Raw genomic sequence first — 14,703 nt, forward strand, 5'->3', positions numbered from 1 at the left:
ACCCCAGGGGACTGGACAAAAGCAGTTCTTTTACTAATGGACTGCTTTTTACTGCTAACCTGATTCAGTCAAACACACAGAGCTCGGCGGCAACCAAGGAGCTGATTCACGGCCTGAATACCAAGCAGGCAGGCCAATGAGTAGACAGCCTGTCAGGCAAAAACACTGACACTGAAACGTGTGACTGATGTTTCTGTGTCACGGTTGCTTGGTGAACTATTTTTGCACGACATACAGTACAAGAGAGGCTTTTTGGAGTGTTGCAGGAAACTGTATCAATTCTGTATCGATAATGCAGAAACATCCTCTGCAGATATTGCAATAATTATAATGTAAAACAGCCACCTGTCAAAGTGCCAGTAATGTTTTTTGTGACTTCTAATTTCTGACAGAGGTAATTCAAATTTCTATAACAGTTTTCATGAGCAGAGCAACTGTACAGCCCATGCAAAAACTGCCCCTTTCTCCATCTGCTATCTATCATATCAGTCCAAATTGTTTGTCCCATCAGGACTGAGTTTATCAATTCCTTCAATGCCAGCATGTTTTCCTGACAGTGGAACAATGCAAAACAATGATGTTAAACTCATATGTTATGCTGCTGTAAACAAGGAGTCATGGCGGAGAGGAAGAAACAGATGCATGCATGCTTTTCTCCTACTCTTACTCTTACTACACTATGTTCACATTCACAGATAATAAAACAGTTGCACTGACGCTGAAAACCTGTGCAGGCCTGTTTAATTTAATCACACAGGAAATCAGGAATCATCAAGGGAAAAAAAATCGATCTAAGATGCAGAATCGATAATGGTATTGGTATAAATAAAATCTTATCAATTCCCATCCCTACTTGTGTGGTAATAACTCACATATCTTTGTGTTTCAAAATAAGCTGAGGCTGATGGGAATCTAATTTGTTCTACATTCATTTGGTCATAAACCAAAGTATTGAGCAGGCGCAACTGAAGGGGTCACAAAAGTTTTTGCAAATCTAAAATGTCAATTTCATAGAGGTGCCAGAGAAAAGCAAGCAGCATCCTCTCTGGCTGAAAAATTAAGCCAACGAAAGTGATAAAACTGCAGTTCCTCAAATGGCCACTAGGGTCACTGATTCCAGCAGTGAGTCAATCCCCATAGACTCCCATGTTAAAATGTCCAACTTTACAGCAGAAATAAATGCGTTTACAGCCTGGTACAAAAGCAGTTTTGGTCACTATTACTAATTTTCTCTGTCATGACAACTGTACGGGGGGTGAATTTTTCTATAATTCACTCACTCACATTTTATTCAAGCGTAAAGTTCTGCATCATTGAGGGCGTTGCCACTTTGAGTGCCAGGTGGGTGAGCGTATCCGCCACAAACAGGCATGCACCGAAGTCTTGGCTTTAGCCATTTTTGTATTAACCGAGAGTTAGGTGGAGTCAGGCACTGCCCAAGATGGCAACAGTGTGTCAAAGTGTCAAAATCACTCCTCAGAAATCTGTGGGTGATGTCACCAAGGCTACATCCATCTTTATTTAAAGTCCACGGAGAAAAGTGAGGGGTTTACCAAAGTCAGTAGAATTCATCATCTCGGAACCTGGGAATAAATTTTCATGGCAATCCATCTGACAGTTATTGAAATGTTTCAGTCTGGAACAAAGGGGTGGATAGACAGGCAGACAGGCAGACAGGCAGACTGACAGACTGACGGACCGACATTACCATTTCTAGAGCTAGAGTATTGAGATTCTTTTTCTGCCTACTATGCTCTTAGAACAAGAGGGTAGAATCAGAGGATTATGGGGAGACTAAGACTTTTTTCTTTTCTTTTTTTTTTTAAATTTATCCACACTTGTATTTTTACGACATATAACTGAAACAGTCAGGTCCTCCCAAAAAACACTCTTAGGCAACTTCACCTCTTTCAGAAGCTTGTTGCTCGAGTCCTGACGCTCGCAGATCATCTGCTAGCAGTCTGCTAACTGTTCTCTCAACCATACAAAACACCAAGAAGCTGCATTTACTTATAGGACAAAGTTGGAACAAACATCTAGAGGATAAAAGACCTAGTCACCTTTAAAAGCAGGTTAAAAATAATTGCGATTACTTCTAATTCACCAATTACCAACCCAGTGCTTGCGTGCTACACTCATCTCTTTTTGTTTCTCGTATCTTTTTGATATATTCTATATTTCTATATTCTGAGAATCTTATGCTGTGTTTCTTTATTAAACGTCTTTTTATGACGTATGAATATCAGTTAATTGTCTTTATGTGTGATGTGTTTTATATAAATAAACGTGCCTCTGGAGAAACTGGAGAATGAGTCAGTGAAGTCTTGATCTTCCACAGGAATTTGTCAGCACCCACACACGAGAACGACTACAGCGGGGACTTTGTTCATACGCTGAAGTGACTACATAAACAAATCTGACATCTAACCAGGTTGAACCCCTCAGGGAGACTTGATGACAACCAGTTCCCATTTGTGTCATGATTAAATCAATATTTTTATTGTGGGTGAGTCAGACAGATTTACACAGGGGTGCCAGGGGTGGGTGAATGTGAGAAATCATAAAGAAAGTTGAGTTTATATTTGCTTGTATTTATTGATCTGTATCTTTTATGCTGCACAAATGGCTGCTAAACAGGTGTTCATCATTCTGACCATTATGATAACAAAGGTCTAATCTACCCTTATCAAGTCCTTCCCATTTTGATTTTTACAGTAATGAGCAGTGGTGTCACATCAACAAAGAATTAAGTAGCTGAATCCTCCTCCTGAATAATTAACTACGTCTCTAGATACAAAAGCAACAGTTCTCTGCCCATGACAAACACTCAAGCTGACAGAGTTAGATGCCTCCAGAGAGCCACTCCCTCCACCAGAGAGCAGAGAACAAAGCGTTTCCGATGTCACACATGAAACCATCGTGTTGTGAGGTGTCAGCCACTGGTTTAAATATTTACTGCAATATTTCTGCTTTCACACATTTTCACAGTGAAGAATTTATGCAGGGTCTGGTCGATTACTAACGAGGTGTGCTGAACACCTGAGTTACAGTGAATAGGGTTGTCAGCTGAACATCTACAATTTAAACTGGGTTTGTGTGCGATTACTTAATATTTCAGCAATAACTGAGTATTCTTAGAAACAACCAGCGAACAACAGCCCCAACAGATGTCAGTTTAGTAGCTAATGTTAGCTAAGTCTACATATTAACAATCAACAGTAAAATTGGAATAGGTCATTTCATAAGCACGACTGATCATATGAAGATGTATTTGTGGTTTAAAGAACCAAAAACCATCTCAGTGTAGTTTAACATCTTCTCTCTCAGGATTCTCTCTGGAGCTCTAGTAACAACAGGTCAGTGAGCCAATCAGAAGAGAGGAGGCTCTGATTCTCTCTTCTGATTGGCTCACTGATTTCAGAGTGATCGCACAAAAATATAGCAGAACACTCAGAGAAACCAAATCCTGCAAGGTTGGATGGTGGGTCCAGGTGGGCGGGGCTTGAGGCATGGCTGAGAGCGGTGACTGCTTTGTTGTGACATCACAAAGTTACAGAAGTCCTGACGGCTGGTGTTAAGGCTCAGTTTCTGAATACAGGCTGTGTGCATTTCTCTGTGGACTGAGCGCTTTGATACTTTCACAGTATTAATATAGAAGCTAGACCTGATCTATAATCAAAGAACACATGGACAGAGATGTTTATACTATATGGGACCTTTAAACAGGGTGCTGTCACTTGTCCCTTCTTATAACAGTTAATATAGTGCAAGTTACTTGTCGCTCATTATTTGGGGAAAAAAAAAAAAACAACTGCTAATTGAATACTTTGAAAAGCAAACATGGCGCCGTCAGCAGGCGATCGTGTGCTCTCTGAAAGTGGATTTCCTTCAAATTGACATAAATATTGTCTCAAAACTTAAATGCTTTTTCAAATTACAAACAGAAGATTCACAAATGCCTGCTTGAAAGTTGTAGATGTGAGGAAGATATTCACAAACATTTTTAATTTATTTGTAAATTAATTAAATGTATTTACATATATTTTCTTATTAGTAGAATTTGTTTGTGTATTTTGATATTTTTGTGAGTTTGCAAATGTATTTTTTGTATTTGTGGAAGGTGTTTTATATTCACAAATTACATATTTACACACAGATTGTCGATCTGTTCACACAAATAATATTGAGACAATTCTAATTCTATATATCTGAAAATGCTTCAATGTGTTTTTCTAGAGGGCATAGACAAACAGTGTATTTTGTTGTTTAATTAAAGAACATTATTGAGCTGCAATGGAGTTCTGGAGACCATAAAGGCTAAAATTTCAAAATACTTTTCACTATAGATATGCAATATTAATTTGCTGGATTAAGGTGTTAATATAAACATTTAAAAATCATAGTAGTTTGATTCACAAAAGAATATTGAGTCACGACACAAATATTATTAATTGAATAAAGCAAATTGAATAATTTGTCATTTTAAGCTTTGAAAATAAGTTCCTAGTTTCATGAAATATTTTTATGCATTTGGATCATTTGAAACCTGCTTTTGAAAAAGAGAACAAGAGAGAACATTCATTTACCTTTCATATATCTGCATAAAAGAAAACACTTACTGCTGCTGCAGCTCTCTGCCACACTTCCATTTCCATCCACTGTGTTTGATTAAGAATAAATAAACCTCACACTCGAGCTGGGTCATCAAGACGGCTGGCGCATTTAGCCTCTCAGTATAGCCTGCATATTCACTATGTTCAGCTTTCTAAATGTAAAATAGTGCTACTTGGGTTTGATGCAAATCCTCACACAGGTGTTTTGAAATTCAAATTGTTTCTGGGGGCAGTTTTTTAAGATTCCATCTGGCCCAGATTTTTTTTTCTTACATTGTACAACAAACAGCATCTATTTTTAAGAAAAGCTTCTGTTTAGCCATCCGAGCACTGAAAACAAGAAACACTTTGCCTGGGTGTCTGCCAAACTGATGATAGGTTCAGTGTGGATTTAAGAATTCAGTCACAACTTTGGCTGCAAGACAATGGGAGATTAATGCAGGTAATAGTCAATCATGTCTAGGACAATACGTCCTCCTCTGTCATCCGTTTCCTCAGGGGTGCTTGTGTCCCACAGCAGGAGTCAATCCACCTTCTTTACAGTCTGCCCAGCTGAGTGAGGCTGAGGACAGTGCTGAGCATGCCAGTAAAGCTGTCATACACCCCTTGTCAAGCTGAATTAAACTTATGTTTGCATTCAGCTGGGGATCAGTGCAAGTGTGTATGTGTTTACAGTAAAACCCTGACACAACCACAACTGGCACTCAGTGTATGTGTGTGTGTGTGTTTTTGGATGTGTGCACATTCAGTTGTGTACATTTGGAACAGCATAAAGCTCCCTAACAGATGAACCCACAACTTACACAGTGTGTGTCTACTTTTATGTCTCTTGTGTCCCGTTACAATCCCATAAAGCTGACAAACTACGCCACACACAACTTGTTTTATTTCGCGTCTACACACTGTACCAAAGGGAACTGAGTTTCTGCTGGATACACAGAAGCTAACGAGCTATAATCCACTTTGGGCAGCGCCTGAAAACATCTGCCGCCATAAACTGACACTTACAGATGTCAGCGGTTAGCCGCATTGTGTTGAGGATCAGTATTTCATGGTGGGCTTACCTCGTGTCACACGTCAGATCCCACGTGGAGAATTCATGATCGTCAAGGTTAGTGACCACCTTGGCCGTCCTTGGCCAGGCGGCGTGACGCTTGATGGGGACCAGCTCGTGGCCGGCCTCCTGTGTGGGGTCACGGCTGCAGCAGGTACCCATCCTTCCACAACAAAGCAACCTCTTTGCTGGATGATTGGAGACTTTGTCTCTCTGAAACCTCTCTCACTTGTAGTTGCCGATCACTTTTGATTTAGCTTTCGTTTTTCGCAGGATTTCTTCATCACCTGTGAATGTCGTCCTGCTACACTGTCCGCTGCTCTCTCTCCCAATTTTACATTTAGGAGAATCTCAATTAAACGACACTGGGAAGAGCCCAGCAGACATGTTGAGTCTCTCTCTTTCACTGCTTTCAGGTATTTAAACATTGACTTATCTCTTCATGCTCCTCTCTCACCACTGTTCCCTCCCATCCAGTGTCAACCCTTCTTCCCCCTGTCCTATTTGTCTCCGACCTCCCCAGTGCTCCTCACATGATTTCTCTCTCTGAGCTGCATCACTAATGTTTTGGTGGCCTGGCCCTGGCAGTCTCGCCCTCCTCCTTACACTGACAGAAGTGCTACTGTCTCCCACGACCAGCCAGACTTTGAGGGCCACAACATTGTATCAACCATCTTGTTGTTTCTCTCACTTGCTGTTTGCATCGTGGGTCCTTCAATCCCTCCTTTGTGTCTGTCCTCTTTTGCTCAGTGTGGAGCACAGATGGACCCCCTACACTTTCCAATGCCAAGCTTTTCTTTTGGTCCAGTCATGTGGAGAAGAGCGAGACGACACTGTGGAGATGCGTGGGCTTGTCGTGTGGAGAAATTCAACGAGTGCAGAAAGCTTCTGGGCAATGTTTCCATTTGTAGGCTCGACATTTCAAGCATTTTTCCCTTATCTGAAGTTTGTTGTTTTCATGGCACGCTATGTGCTGCTGTACCAGACTTTTCATGGAGAATACACCACTGTACACATCTGAAATAAAAACAGCCTCTTTATAAAATATCTGAAATTTGTATGCAAATTCTTTAAAGACCCCCTCCAATGAAATAAACCTTTTTAATATGTCCATATGATGTTCTTTTTGAAATAATCAGTCAACGCCATGACTGGGTGTTTCCACCTTCAACTGCATTGACTTATAAAAACAGATTCAGACAGCCAGGGTTTTATACATCACAAGCCTAAGGAACCAGTCCTGTGTGTGTGCTGGTGGGGGGGGGCCTAAATGAATATGAAACCTTGTCAGTACAGAGAGGAGAGTTAGCATTAGCAAAACCACTAACACTGTGTCAACCACTGCCAGTTACAAGCTAACAAACGACATAAACAAATAAAAGATGATAACTACGCTAACCGTTCCGATACATCTGCTCGTCTCTGGTTCTGGTCTAAGCAGACTCCTCATCCTCTAACCGTCTTGATACTCTCGGTGCCCTGCGGTGGTCAGCTGAGCACAAGGCCTGAGCCAGAATCTCTCAATAAGGAAGTAAGCGTAGATGTGTTTCCACCCTCAGTTTTTGATTTTTTTTTTTAGTTTTTATGTGGGAAAACCATGTAAAAAAAAAAAAAAAAAATTAAATATCAAACAGAGTATTTTTACATAGTTTAAAACATGTCCGGGGAGGTTGTGATTCAGTGATTTACTGCACTACACTGCGCCTTTTCTATTAACAAAAACCACTACACAGTTTCTTGATATGGATATTTGATTCAGCCACACTTTGACTGCACAAAGGTGAAACCAAGGACATGTGGCAATCTGAGCAGTAAATTCAGAGGAGATATAAAAACACATTTTTCATCATTACATTTAAGTCCCTGTGGTCAGAGCCAGCTGGGCGACAGAGATCATGTTGATTTGTTTACTCTGCCACGCTTCCTTCGTGAACCACAAGCCTGTTTCATGTTCATTCCTTGTGGTGTGACTTGTATTCACAAGTGTTACGCAACTACTATTTAGAGAGTCAGATAGGAGAGGAAGATTGAGAAGAAAAAAAAAAAAAAAAAATCAAAGGATGCGAGGGAAGGCAGAGAACATAAGAGAGCACTCAGTGGTGTGCAAAACAGAAGTGAATTTAATCCTTTACAAGACTGCGAGAGGATGAGATGTCGCAACTGTTCACAGCCACAGGAAGTAAGGCTGAACAGAAAAATGACACATGGTTAGAGGAGGAAAAAATCATGATGAAACACAGGTAGCTCAAAGGATTCATTTCATTGGCTCCATGTTTGTCAAAAGCACGATGAACACAAAGAGAGCGAAGCATATGCTGAGGCTGATACTGTCGAGGTATTCACCCAATCAAGGCCGTTCCTGCCCAACACCAGAGACCATGTAAACCTCACCGACGTTCCATGTATGTATGGGTCACATGGTGACACTCGAACCATTTCCATTCACTAGATGAAGATCCTTTAAAAAGCCCTAAAAACAGCTGGTAAACGGACCTTGAGTTGAGATTATTCAGTCAAACAAAATGAATGCCACTGTCAAAAAACTCCTATACACACATAAATCTCATACTCATTCTGCATTCAATACACTCCTCGTGTCCTATATGGAGGCATCAGATTCCAATACACATTGCGTTGCGTTTTTCTCTTCCATTTGTCACCTGTCTGTATGTTTGGGTTTTACACAGGTCTAAGAGAGATCAGAACCCGGCCCATACCTGAACCTTTCAGATCCTGAAACCAACACTATACAGTGATAGTTCTTCTCAAAGACAAAGTCCAATGTTTCCTTTGGGAACTTTTTCCTCACATCTGAAAATGACTAATGGCAATAAACCAACACAAAATAAGGCGCCATGGCCCAGCGGCACAACACATATACAGGTAGTAGCCAGTAAGCCGTAGTTTTGGTGGCAAAACACACATGGCAGTCAACTACCAGCATGTAACAGAATAGCATCCAAAAATAACACATTTGCAGCCAAATGGATCAACTTTTCCAGCCTGGCTGGTAGATTCAAAACATCCTTTCCAGCTGAACCTGACAACAGTCGCCTGGGTTACAATCCAGGAAGAACACACCTTTCTGCAGGCTCGATCAGAGCTGTGGAGGAAGAGAATCAAATACACCGTAGATGGTTTTAGCATTGTTCTTTTTTTTTTTTTTTGCTATCACAAAAATCTCTACACTGTACATAGCCAGTGAGGTTGTATCTATTGTCACAAGGTCATTACATTTCCACAATGCAACGGGCTTCCCTTAATCATTTGGCTTTTTAAGAAATTAGGCAGACATTGGATTTTACTGAGGTGGAAATCACCCGTACCCCCCCCCCCCATTCTTTATGGATCAAGGACATTTTTTACTTTGTTAAAATGAAAAAAATGAGATGTACTATTAACGGTTCACTTGCCAAATTTAATAAAACATGGGGACCTTTGCTGCTATTCCAGTTCAACAGCTTTAATCAAGTCTCAGCCACTTTAATGCACCCTTAATGGGTTTGGGATGTTCCTTTTTTTTCTCCCTTGTATCTTGTGAATTTTGTATTTATTATTAGTAATCATTTAATGATTACTTGGTGACTAGCGTATATGTTTTCTGTTTAGTTTTCTTTTCTTTCCTTTTGATATTACTTTTTCCTTTTCTATAACATTGTTCATGTACAATTCAACTTATAATGCAACCTTTTGACATTTTTGGGTCGTACAAAATCCAATAAACAAATTTAGGAAAACATTTTGTTGGGAGTTTTTTCTTTTATTTGTATATTATATGATCGCTAGCTTGTCATGCTAATCTATACATCGACTATGTTCTCTCTCTCTTCCCTGTGGGAAGACGGCATAATTTATCTATTTTAACCACATGACATTTGTCGGCACAGAGGATTAGTTAAGGGGGGAGAGGGAGAGAGAGGGAGAGAGAGACAGAGAGAGAGCGAGAGAGACAGAGAGAGGGGAGAAGAACAAGTCTTATTATGTTACATTTGAAAATAATACAACCCGAACCTGAAGCTTTACGGCTTGGTCAATTTGCTGAACTCCAGTCCAGGTGCTTATGGTGAGCGGATAAAGAAAGGTCCAACTTAATAAGTGTTTGAGCTGTCTTCTTTGTGTATCATCAGAGTAAAGCTTTCAATGTGTGTTGCACCTTTGTCTTGACATATGTCTGTGAAGATTCTCATCAGGTGATGATTATCCAAGAAGGGCGTTTCGAAGACGTTTCACCTCTCATCCAGGAGGGTTCTTCAGTTCTTCCTGACATATGTGTGAGTGTGATGTGTTGATGCCAATGTGCTAATGTCTCATCACATCTATGATGGCCACCAGGAAAAAAGACGACAGTGGTAATGACTTGCTAAACTGCAATCTGAAGTAGTGAAACATGTTTAAAGGACATCAGGACTTAAAGAAAAAGAAAAACACATTTTTAATGCTGGAAGTGTTGAGGCAGGTGTAACCATAGCGACCAAACAGACAGTGGGGCAGGTAGATAGATGGGGGGTAAAAAATGTAGCTCAATCCTTTCATCTCTCCAGATATCTGTGCTCACACACACACACACACACACACACACACACACACACACACACACACACACACACACACACACACGCACGCACCCACGCACCCACACACACACGCACACACACACACACGCACGCACGCACGCACACACACACACACACACACACACACACAGCGAACACTGTCACTCTCACAATCCAATTTTGCAAGTCTGAATTAAACACTAAGACTGACAGTGAACACACAGGAAGCAGTAAATGGTTAATGTTCTCTGAAATGTAAAATAGCTGTTGATAAAGTACAGTGAGAGGGAAATAACATGCATAACTCTGCTTTCTCCTTTGACACGCAGGAAATCAGATGCAGCTGTTCCCACTCGATCAGGAGAAACAAGGTAGTTGTGTGCTTTCTTCATGACGTGGCCGATATTTTAATAGATGGTATATGTGTGCGAGTGTCCTCTCTTTGTACGGATGTGCAGGACTGACATTTATTTGAAGGACAACTTGTCACGGAAACTTGACTTTTCACCATTATCTAAAGTGGTGTTCCTTTTTTATTTCTAATGATAGAAAGAAGACACTTAACTTTTCAACTCTGCGCCACGACCTACTGACTCGACAAAGAGAAGAGTTGCTACTGAGAAACGCAAGTGCATTCAGAACAAGAAGAATATTACAGGATTACCATTTACCAAAGATCAAGCTACAAGTTTTGCCACTTTGTTCACAGAAGACACATCGTTATCATGGTCATGGTGTGGAAAATAATCCTTTTCATAGGAGATGCTGTTTCTTTTTTCTCGTTGTCATTTTAAAAATCATTTTGTTCCACTCCTTCCCAATAACACATTCATGAGATCTCGGATGACGCTGGGAGGCTCTTAATTACTTTCTGATTAGCTTTTCGGATGCGAGTGGCTATTAACTACTTACTCCCATTGTTGTCCCACAATCCTTCACATTCCCACCAAGCATCACGATAAAGCACATATCATCCTGACAGATCTGTGCTGTACTCAGATCCTCTGTGAGAGTCTGTGGATTAATACTGCAGCCCCGGGGCAAGGTTAAATATTCAAGACATCAATTTTCAGACTAACTTCAAAGAAGGTATTGAACACACATACACACACATCTGCATATGGTGGACTAAATTGAGTGTATAGAGTAATGTTTGTGTCTATAACAGTGTGAGGAGAGGAAGGCGTAGAGGAGGGGGGGGGAGGTCCACAAATAATGCGTCCGTTTGAAGAGGATTAGAAGAAACCAGCAACCAGAGTGAGGACATATCAACCACAGGGAGGTGTTTTGTTACGACACACTTGATGCAAATGTCAGCGTGTGCAGAGCATCATCTAATAGTCAGAACGAAGTCTGCTGGAGTGTATAGAACTAGTATGGGAGTGTTCGTGGCAGTAATAGCCTCCTGTTTCCACTTCTACAAACACAGATGAAACTGTAAACGTTCAATCGAACCATCTGCAACATTAACTACAAATAAACTGGGACACAGAAGTAACTCACTGGATCAGTACCACTGCGTTTACAGCATCGATGAGACAAACAGCTGCTACTCAGTGAAGAAAATAAACTGTGGTTGAGAGGAAAAGTCATTAACACTACCTTTCACAATGACACCAAAAAAACAACAGTTCAGTAATTACCACCTACTCAGGACAAATGAATCTTTTCCAAATGGATTTAAACAGACTTTATGTTTGGTTGACAAAAGAAAAGGGGCAAGAGATAGAAGATATTTATTTGACAATAATAAAATGTACAAATCAGACTGTACTTACTCCACTTTAGAACAACAGTTAATTTTTGAAACTATGCTTATATGCTTTCCTGTTGATGATGAAAAGATCAATAGGTGTGCTAACAGTGGTGATAGATAATTGATAACTTAGCTTAGCACGAAGACAGGAAACAAGGGGAAACAGCTGTGAAAAAACACAGTAAAAATAATAGTACAAATGGAAAAAAGCCAAAAACATATTTCTCTTTACAGCTGTATCAGCAGCAAATTTCCACAAGCAATTTATCCATTACATGGTTCTATTGTGAGCAGGGATAAGGAAAAGACAAGACTGATGGCTTGGCGGCTGAAACAGCCATTAGTGACTAAAACATCAGAATCAGGACGAAAGCTTTCACCAAACCAAGCAGCAACGTCCAGGGCTGAAATATGACGCCAACACAGAAGTGCCAGGAACTGCAGTTCCTCTAATGGCCACTTGAGGCTGACTCCATATGTGAGTCAGTCCCCATAGACTTCCATGTTAAAATGTCCAACTTTACAGGAGAAATAAATATGTTTACAGCCTAGTACAAAATACTGTTTTCCATAGCTTATTTTCCCCTTCATGACAACTGTTTTACAGACGTTTTTTTGAGAGACAGGTGGGTGCTTTCACAGTTGGCAAGCCACTCGATGTCTTGCCGCTACCTGTCTACTAGGTGTGACCTCAGCTAATTCAAGTCAATGAACGTGACCTCTTGGATGTGTTAGTGATGTTGGAGCAGAAGTTGTTGTGCAGTTAAATGACTAACAGAAAATGAGGAAGTCAGTGCTCCTGTTTTTTGAGGTGAGTGAAATTCTAGTATTATATTTATTTATATGTTAGCACTCATTAGCAGGTATCAGTGTCTGCTCTCATCATACCTAGCTTGTTATCTTAACTTGTTAACCAGCTAATTAGCAATCAAATGAATTAGCCAGCTGTAACTAACGATTCTAAATGGAGTGTGTGCTTGCCACAGTTATTAAATGGCATGCATCGAAGTCTCGGCCCCACACATGCCCCCACCTCTTTCGCCATTTTTGGATCAGCCGGGAATTAGTCATGCACTGCCATGATGGCGTTGGCAGAGCAGCCAACTTACAGCTTCAAAACTGCTCTTCAGAAACCAACAAACCAACTGTCACTGACACTGAATATTAGGTTGAGGATGATGGTTTTAAGTTATTTCACAGATTCAAGTAGTCGCGTTATGTACTCCCATGGGTTGATTACTCACACTGGGAAGAGATCAATATTTCACAATGCAGGACCACCGGTTGTACAGAAAATCCATGCATGCATAATCAACACAACACAACATTTTTCCATCATAAGGTTTTAATGCTCAGTCTGTTGTCTACAGGTAAAATATCTGACACAAGATAAGAAGCAGACATGATTAAAAGAAATTTGTTCTAAAATCTCAGATGTGATCAATGAACAAAGACGCTTCTCATTAATGCTACTTTAAGAATACAAACTCTCTAACTAAATTACAGCAACGACACATTAATGCAGGAAAAACTGAAGTGCTATTTATCAAGTACAGCTGAAATACAAGCCCCAGTCCTGGCTGAATTTCAAGGCTGTTAATAATAAGTGTGGAATAATTAAGAAATTGTACACAGGTTTTTCCTCAGATGAAACTATTAAAGAGAAGTAAAGAGAATAGAAGCCTTTCAAATCAAGCAGTTTCTCCTTTATCTCAGTTTGTTCAGTATTATGAACCAATGAAAGAAGAATGTGTCTAAGTACACACACACACACACACAAAGTACTGTTAATAAATCATTAGCCAGTGGTGATGCTGACCGAGTCCCTGTGGCCTTTCAGTTTGAATACAGTGAGTCAGACATAAACATTGACTCACTGCTCTCATCTTGTCTTACCTACACTGAGCGTCCTGATACCTGTAGCTGAAGCTCACAGCTTCAATTTCTAATTTATGATTCTTTGTCTTTAGATCAGAAGCGTCTAAAACATTCATGTGTATCTGCGTGATTTCATTGCACTCAATTCAGTGATGTAATTTCACACAACGAAATTACATCTCATTATTAAAACTGTGGTGTTTCTGGGAACGGTGGCCACGCCTTCAGTTTTAGATTTAATGCTGATACTGTGATTTAACATTGTTATGTTAGTCAGACTGTCAGTGGCCCTGTTCAGACCTGCCATTTACATGCGTCTTCAGTGATCTGATCACACGAGGGTTCACACCTGATATTAACATGTGTCTCCAGCGACCACTTGTGATCGGATCTCACTTCCCCGCTCTATAGGCAAATGAATATGTATGCGTTATTGTTGGTCTGTTGTCAATGTGCCTGTGTGAGAGAGAGAGCAGGCAAGGAGGGATTGAGCAAATCACTGCACTACGCGTAGCTCTACGATGGAATAAGGTTTTAGCTATTTGAAATAGCAAAATATTTTCGGTTCATTATGAAACTGTAACGGGACTAGAATCTAAACCTGCTTTATGATCAAAGAAGACATGGACATCTACTTTATATGATATGGGACCTTGAAATGTTGAAACTGTAATCATGATACACAGCTGCAGATCAAAACCCTGGTCCTGGCTTTCAGGACTGACTTGAGGAATGCCTCTCCAAATGTTTCAAGTTTTCTTGACCTCTCAGAGAGAAAGAGAAAAATAAATGAGAGAGAGAGAGGGGAAAAGTTGGAAGGTGAAGGTAAAGTTGAAGACATATAAAACG

The 14,703-nt window shown here is 40.3% G+C and overlaps 1 protein-coding gene across 8 annotated transcripts in view; it reads right to left on the minus strand.

The window, feature by feature from the left end:
- LOC130176450 (pleckstrin homology domain-containing family A member 7-like) overlaps nucleotides 1–14,703 on the minus strand; it is a 157,866-nt gene that overhangs the window by 132,090 nt on the left and 11,073 nt on the right. The window contains exon 1 of one of the 8 annotated variants that reach the window (XM_056387552.1): nucleotides 5,678–6,184. The exons of the other annotated variants lie outside the window; for them this stretch is intronic. Coding sequence (XP_056243527.1) covers nucleotides 5,678–5,829 — 152 coding nt within the window. The 5' untranslated portion in view covers nucleotides 5,830–6,184. Of the gene's footprint in view, nucleotides 1–5,677; nucleotides 6,185–14,703 lie in introns of those variants that run through there. 8 annotated transcript variants of the gene reach the window in all.

Source organism: Seriola aureovittata, chromosome 10 (assembly GCF_021018895.1).
Source record: "Seriola aureovittata isolate HTS-2021-v1 ecotype China chromosome 10, ASM2101889v1, whole genome shotgun sequence".
NCBI lineage: Eukaryota > Metazoa > Chordata > Actinopteri > Carangiformes > Carangidae > Seriola > Seriola aureovittata.